The following is an 8,702-nucleotide window of genomic DNA, read 5'->3' as shown; positions in this document are numbered from 1 at the left end:
AGGTACGGGTAAAGACAGTATTCTCTTCATGCTTATTCCATCAATATTTTACATCCAGTCCAAGAAGATCCTTTAGAACCACCAACCCTCCTCAGTTTGGAGGTACGGGTAAAGACAGTATTCTCTTCATGCTTATTCCATCAATATTTTACATCCAGTCCAAGAAGATCCTTTACAACCAACATCCTCCTCAGTTTGGGGGGCAGGGGTAAGGACAGTATTCTTTTTTTCCATCAATATTCTACATCCAGTCCAAGAAGATCCTTTAGAACCAACATCCTCCTCAGTTTGGGCGGCAAGGGTAAGTTCCTCACCTTTGACACAATGTCCCGCCCTATGCAACGCCTCAGAGTGTACACAGCCAGAGTGGTCAGACTTTCAGGAACCGAACATTTCTCCTTCAGCCATTCTAACATGTCTGGATTTTCCCGCAATGATCGTGGTAGAGGAGCTCTGTCAAAGACATATGGCTTCTGGTAGCGCTGATATCCTGCTTCAACCAAGAGTCGAGCAATGTTAAGGTAGCCGAGCATTATAGCAAGTTCAAAGGGGTCTACAGTGTACTCGAAGTCATCTCTCCTCCAGTAGAACTGTCCCTGTAGATCCAGCTTGCAGTTCCACTCAATCAGGGTCCTCACAGATGGGAAGTCATTCTTGCCCGTTGCCTTCAGTAGAGGGGTGACCCCAAGGACAGCTGAAACAGTAAGTGTTTCACAAGAATTTGTTGTAGGCAGACCATAAAGTACATTTTCCTCTAGCAAAGTCTTTTTCTGAAAATGGGACATCTGTATTTTATAAATTCCAGACAGATGCTGCAGACTCAGGCAAACTCTGGCCTATAATAAAAAATAAATGAAAGTTAATTTACAAACATCTTTCTTGTGTGCAGATTTCTCAGCAGAGAAACAACTGCTTGCTCTTATGCAACATTTTCCATAACTCATGCCACATCACTGAAGACCAACCTGGTATATCGTCACCAGTTCGAAATCTTAACAAAGATGGCGCTTTGCCCTACCATCTGACCTTTACCGAATTGCATCACATTTTGAAAACAAAAAGCGAAAAAGAGTCTTGAATAAGTTTTAAACAAGACCACTTTGGATTTCATGATGAAAATCAGTTCCGTACCGCTTAAAGAACTTTTGATGTCGCCATTGTAGGAGCAGGTCTGTGCAGTAACAGCTTGACTGTCAGTTTCCGAGATATTTAAATTGAATACATGATAAAATCTACTTGGTCTATAGGTCCACCGATCACAACTTTCACTGATATGGAATGAAGATAAATACTGAAAGAAGTTTGGTTCATTACAACTAAGTTTTTTAATTATACAAAATGGAAAATCATTTGAAGTAGGCTACTCAAAACAAAACCAATATGTTGTCAGACTTTTAATTACATAAATATTCTTAAATGGTGAGTAGTATTTCAATTTTTTTCCACTTTGACCATGGACCCTACAGCCTGGTAAAGCTTGAATTATACATACAACTGTACAGCTGCACACACAATCACACAAATGCAGAGACAGTTGTACAATATTTCATTAAATTGTACAACTACACAATTGCACAAATTGTAAACTTTACATAAAGTTGTACAATTAAAAATACAACATATCATTGTACAGAAACACACATGTAATTGTACAATGATACATACCATTGTACAGAAACACATGTAATTGTACAATGATACATACCATTGTACAGTAACACATATAATTGTACAATGATACATACCATTGTACAGTAACATGTAATTGTACAATGACACATACCATTGTATAGAAACACATGGAATTGTACAATGATACATACCATTGTACAGAAACACATAAAATTGTACAATGGTACACACCATTGTACAGAAACACATGTAATTGTACAATGATACATACCTTGTAATGAAACACATAGAATTGCACAATGATACACACCATTGTACAGAAACACATGGAATTGTACAATGATACATACCATTGTACAGTAACATGGAACTGTACAATGATACATACCATTGTACGGTTACACATGGAATTGTACAATGATACATACCATTGTACAGTAACATATGTAATTGTACAATGATACATACCATTGTACCATATCATATGTAATTGTACAATGATACATACCATTGCACAGTATCATATGTAATTGTACAATGATACATACCATTGTACAGTAACATATGGAATTGTACAATGATACATACCATTGTACAGTACGATATGAAATTGTACATGCAAGTGTAGAATTGCAAATACAGCTGTAGATCTGAACACACAAATGTACACTTACAACTAAATCATTGGAACTAACTTTGTTTATCAGGGTTGGCACCATTAGACAGGAAGAATCGCATCAGACATTCCGCCTTCAATAGCGCTGCAGTCAGCATGGGGTCAGCGTCCTCGCATACACTGTAGCTATAATCTATCCCAGCATGCACCATCAGCAGCATTATCATCCAGACATCCTCATGGACGAACAAGGCACCATTCCTCATGCGTACATGTTGCAGCATCATGTTGGTCAGAGGTGTTTTGGCGCCACAATCCAAAGAATACATGTCGGCGCCAGCTGCCAGAAGAACCTCAGCCGCAGAGACATCCTTCTTTATTGTGGCCGTCTGACGGTAGTAAGATGATATTGTCACTCGACGGCAACCAATGCAATTACATTTGTCTGTCACACAGTTACTTAAAAATACAGCCTAAAACAATTCTGTAATATTTGAGTATCTCAAATATTATATCCTAGAGTACTACAGAAAAATTCTCTTGACTCATATTTATATTTATTCCAGTTTTATCAGATCATGTACGAGAAAAGTGATGGGGCTAACAGATGGGGAATGGGCTGCCATTGATGGACTTGCTGACCAGTGGATCAGGGTAATTGTCGTAGTTGCTAAGAACTTGCCATATTGAACCAGGGCATTCATAAAGGAAGAAGAATGATTGGTGTAGCTACATTTGAACCATTTTCCTCACCTGAAAGTTTAATGCTATTACCTCACCTGCAAGGCTGACCTCCGACATTTCTTATCCTTGATATTAACATCTGCACCTCCCTCAATGAGTGCCCACAAAACAGACGAAGGGTTCTTCATCATTCCTTCTTTGATGCACCGCATTATCGGCGTCACTCCGTCAAACGTGCGGTGATTGACATTTGCACCATATTGCACAAGTAGACGGATCCCTTCAGTATTGCCATCAATGGCTGCAAGGTCAAGGGCAGTGTATCCATCCACATCTTCATCATTTACAAGGTCCTGGTCCTTCTTCAGCAAGATTTCAGCAACATCGGTCTTCTGTGCAGCCAGCGCATACATTAAAGGAGTCCTACCACATCGATCTGCCACGTTCATCGTGGCATTGCTGTCAACAATGAGTCGGACACAGTCAAACCTGCCCTTCTCGCAAGCCAGATGCAGCAAGGAAACACCATCGTTGGTTGTGAAGTTGTAATAAAACTCATCCACATTCCCTCCCTGTGCCAAAAGGTCACGAAGAGTCTCAAGGTCATCTGCATTCATGGCATTATAAAGGTCACTTTCAGTACAATCCTCCATGGCAGTTTCAGACAAGTAATCCTCACAGAACAAAAGGTTGTGAGATTAAAAACTGTCTAACCAATCACAGCAAAGCTAACATCCAGTGGAACTTTTCATAACTATCTGGCCCATGCTGATGATCAGCTGGTGATGGTAGGTATCTGCCTGTCTGTCACTGTCGGCACTAGCACTGGTCAATTTGACCGTCAAGTGCAATGGCAGGATTCACATCCATCTGGAAAGAGATTGGAAACAGATGTCACGGGCATATGACGTAACACATCTTCTTCATGAGTTCACGCTTGGGTTCATGAATGAGTGTGTTCATGAGTTCATAAGTGAGTGAGTTCATGAGTCAGTCAAACAGTCAGATATCTGGGTTTAACGCTTCCTTGAACAGTATTCCAGTTAGTTATCATGAGTTATAGCTAAAATACATGGAATTGTCATGTAACTGCCCTCCTATTATCAGAAATTTGCGGGCAGCGGCAAATGATATTGGACCGCTTAACCTTAACGACGGGCCACTATCAGTTCTGTTGTCAAGTGACGTCATAGTGGGTGCGTGGGCTTACGGTTCATTCGACATTGGCCTTAGACTGGCAGATATTCTGGGGCAAACAAGTCAAAGCAACCCGAATTCGGGCTTTAAAGAGCGGTAATATTCGCTTTCTTGCTGGTGCTAACCGTAACAATTGCACTATTAACGTTGATGTTGGACCAAAACCGAACACTGAAAAAAATGAAAACTGAAGTTGTGTCTGACATAGTTTGACATGTTGCAGGCTATGGTCTTGTCAAAGACCAAGGTCGAATATCGTCACCTTCTGTTGTGACGTCACTTGAATTCTTAGATGACGTAATTGCATTCGGTCAGTCAACCCCGTCAGAAGTTGAGTTTTTAGTAAACTTACAGTCAAACTTGTTCATTGTTTCCTTTTTCTTTTCAACACAAATTCCATGAATTTTAGCAATAATAATGGTAATGCTATTTGTGAGGGCATTATCATTTGCAGGAGTCCTTGGTCTTTTTCAACTGACCTCCTTCATCGGGCAGTTAATGGAAGACCTCAGGCTTCTGCAAATGATAATGCCCTCAAAAATAGCATTACCCTTATAGTGTCACCTTAATGTTTGATGAACACCCAAATTTATGCAGGGCTTAGAAATTTACAACTTTGATGGAACACTTGAACCCAGGCATGGTGGTGAAAATCCTAGAAACGTAATCATGGCAAATCAGGATTTCAACTCCAAATAATATGATTCTTGCACAGTCAAGGGAAGCCACTCTGCTCAGCAGCTTGAAGTGCCTACATTTCATTTCCTCTTGTCGATGAGCAAAATATCTAACAGTGGATACAAACGGCAACAGACATTGACAAAAGCTTCTACTTGAGGCCACTTTTCACAATTAACATCAGAACCATTTTCTCCCTAATCGGCTATAACCATTACACATAGTATCAATAGAATGCTATGAATAAATTAACACCTTGCCTCTACCAAGGAATATACCTGCTTCCTCAACATTTTGCTGAATTCCTTCTGTAATATTCTGCAGAACTCGGTGCACTATTTGGTATCTTTATTCTTCAGGCTCTTCCATCACAGCGTAGGATGCTGTACCGTGACGGAAATAGGGTTAAACCTCGCGGTCAAGATTATGTCTATACTTTATTGTGGCCTTGTGCTCTGATTGTAAGATTATGTCTATACTTTATTGTGGCCTTGTGCTCTGATTGTAAGATTATGTCTATACTTCATTGTGGCCTTGTGCTCTGATTGTAAGATTGATTATACTTCATTGTGGCCTTGTGCTCTGATTGTAAGATTATGTCTATACTTCATTGTGGCCTTGTGCTCTGATTGTAAGATTGATTATACTTCATTGTGGCCTTGTGCTCTGATTGTAAGATTAAGTCTATACTTCATTGTGGCCTTGTGCTCTGATTGTAAGATTATGTCTATACTTCATTGTGGCCTTGTGCTCTGATTGTAAGATTATGTCTATACTTCATTGTGGCCTTGTGCTCTGATTGTAAGATTGACTATACTTCATTGTGGCCTTGTGCTCTGATTTATATTATGTCTATACTTCATTGTGGCCTTGTGCTCTGATTGTACTTCAGATTAAGTCTATACTTCATTGTGGCCTTGTGCTCTGATTGTAAGATTATGTCTATACTTCATTGTGGCCTTGTGCTCTGATTGTAAGATTATGTCTATACTTCATTGTGGCCTTGTGCTCTGATTGTAAGATTATGTCTATACTTCATTGTGGCCGTGTGACTGATTGTAAGATTGACTATACTTCATTGTGGCCTTGTGCTCTGATTGTAAGATTGACTTTACTTCATTGTGGCCTTGTGCTCTGATTGTAACATTGACTATACTTCATTGTGGCCTTGTGCTCTGATTGTAATATTATGTCTATACTTCATTGTGGCCTTGTGCTCTGATTGTAAGATTATGTCTATACTTCATTGTGGCCTTGTGCTCTGATTGTAAGATTAAGATTATGTCTATACTTCATTGTGGCCTTGTGCTCTGATTGTAAGATTATGTCTATACTTCATTGTGGCCTTGTGCTCTGATTGTAAGATTATGTCTATACTTCATTGTGGCCTTGTGCTCTGATTGTAAGATTGACTATACTTCATTGTGGCCTTGCGCTCTGATTGTAAGATTGACTATACTTCATTGTGGCCTTGTGCTCTGATTGTAAGATTGACTATACTTTATTGTGGCCTTGTGCTCTGAGTGTATGATTATGTCTATACTTCATTGTGGCCTTGTGCTCTGATTATAGCATTTCGCTACAACAAAGGAGTAAAGGAACACCAGCCATTTAAAGGTAAATGCATTTAATCTGTAACAATATATGCTATCCCAAAAAAGAAACACATAGGTGTTTTGCATTTTTAAAAATCTATTAATTACCTATTGTGTTCAAACAAACGTCAAAATATGTAACAAAAGTGTTGATAGCATGATTTTACACAATTGCACAAGTACAAAAATCGACTTTACCTAAAACATTTGATTTTGATAAGATTTCTTACAAGGATTAAAAATGCATCACCACAACGCAACAGAAAGAACCTTCCAGTTGAAATTGTGCAGCAAAGAGTGTGCACGGTCTGGCTATAAAAATCCAGACTACTTTCGGAAATCGGCATTCGTTTTGAAGGAGATTCACGGCCAAATCACTCCGCCAAGTCTTGACTCTGCGACAAGGAACATCGCCATTGAAAGAATGCACGCTGGAGATTACCAATCTTCTGTTACCAGGAGACTGAATGTTAGTCTGAGCACGATATCACGGCTTACAGCTCGTTACAACCAAACAGGTATAACAAATGACCATCCCTGAACAGGCAGACCTCGAGTTACCACTGTAGCCCAATATCGGTACATCCGCGTACTACATGTGCGTGAGTGTACTGCCACAGGTGAGAGCACAACAGCCAGGGTGCCTGGACTTCGGAGGATATCCAGTCAAACTGTATTGGACTGAGAGAGATTGGACTGAGAGCCAGGAGATCCGACATCAGGCCCGTGCTACATCGTCACCATGGCGCTCAACGTCTCCATTATATATAATTATCCACTTGGTTGTATAGACATTTCCTTCTCCTAAACTGATGTAAAGGTTCATGCACTAAAGTCTATTTGTGGACGAGTTATACATGTTTGAAAATACAACATTTTCGCAACAGATTTCTGGGTTATTCGTTTCTTTTTTGGAATAGTATATTAACTGTCGTGTACTAACACATTGGCGGATCCAGGGGGGGGAGGGGTTTTCGAACCCCCCCTTTTGAAAATGACTTAAGACCACATTGAAGATTTTTTTTCCATTGGCGGAGCCAATGGGGTTCAGGGGGTTCGAAGTCCCTGAACCACCACCCACCCCCTTTCAAAATTCCTGGATCTGCCCATGTAACATATGATGTTCCTTAACTTCTTTTGACCAGTATCATACTGCTACTATATATAGAATTCCATAGTACCCTGTTTTATGACTGTTAAGGAGTTCAGTGTTGTACAATATGGGTACATTGTTATGTAATAGAAGATGCATGGTACTTTTCTGTATTATTGTGTTATGATAGTATGTGCATGTGTTGATTCAGTGTAATATATGTTTCATTATATAACACAAGTATGCACTGTAATAATTGTGTCATTTTGCTGTTATTAAAAATGTAAATATAGTTATCATTTTTACATTTTGATTGTACTTAATTGTGATATGATGGCACCATTGAGGGGAAAAACTTCCGCCCGTATCCCCCCTTAAATTTCATTCTAGTCAAATCCTGTCACTTGAATTATATTCCTCATCTGATAAGGATGACTTTCACATGTTTCTTTAACTGTATCTGAATATACTGAAAGACATCTATACGTGCCACTCAAAGAATTTTTCCCTTATGGTTAAAATTTATGGGGGTTACGTGCGGAAATCTTACCCATTGAGGCTTTTATTTATGGGCAAAAACATCCCACTGACCACAATGTCCCAGGCCCCTTGAACACCATCCAAAGTAAGACAGTTGAAATACAATCTGGACATAATGGCTCCCATGTGTGAAACACAGCGTTGGTCAAACAGAGACACGGTCACGTGAGGTCACATGGTCGTGTTCGCGTGTTTTGACGGGCACTGTGTACAACGGGACGTTCTTGTACAACGCATCACGAGCATATTATCGGATTACCTGCTTTGTTTACCAACTATTTGTTTACCTGTAGACCTTAGTTTAACCGCTTCCAGCTTCTGACAAGTTTATGGTGTTTTTCTAACGTTGAATTTACGTCATCGTTGGTTCTCAATGTTTATCTAGACTCGGAGGAACTTCAGAAGAGTAATGTAACTTCCCTTTCATCATGTAAGTCATTTTGTAGGGTTGAACAGTCGCAGATTGTTAAAAATAACCAGCCAATCACAACAGGGCGAACGTCATTTGGAATTCCTTGGACTCACCAGCTCTGCGATGCGGGCAGTGACAGTATGTATGCATGTTTAAGGTTATACGAGAAACCCCCTGTTGCCCGTTCCGAGCATGTTTATCATCAAATGGGTTATTTGCGGTATCCATACTGCAATGGAAAGCACAAGATTGTTA

The 8,702-nt window shown here is 39.8% G+C and overlaps 1 protein-coding gene across 1 annotated transcript; it reads right to left on the bottom strand.

Annotated features, from left to right (window-relative positions):
* Positions 1-233: 233 nt before the first annotated feature.
* Positions 234-8,470, bottom strand: LOC124277263 (serine/threonine-protein phosphatase 6 regulatory ankyrin repeat subunit C-like). The gene is made up of 4 exons (XM_046712913.1): positions 8,323-8,470; positions 3,028-3,802; positions 2,328-2,637; positions 234-694 (listed from the first exon to the last, which is right to left on the bottom strand). The coding sequence occupies exons 2-4, from the start codon at positions 3,583-3,585 to the stop codon at positions 234-236; spliced, it is 1,329 nt and encodes a 442-aa protein (XP_046568869.1). The 5' UTR covers positions 3,586-3,802; positions 8,323-8,470.
* Positions 8,471-8,702: the final 232 nt, after the last annotated feature.

This window comes from Haliotis rubra, unplaced genomic scaffold (genome assembly GCF_003918875.1).
Source record: "Haliotis rubra isolate DU_JTF1 unplaced genomic scaffold, ASM391887v1 Scf22, whole genome shotgun sequence".
In the NCBI taxonomy this organism is placed as follows: Eukaryota; Metazoa; Mollusca; class Gastropoda; order Lepetellida; family Haliotidae; genus Haliotis; species Haliotis rubra.
This window is presented reverse-complemented; position numbering and strand designations above follow the sequence as displayed.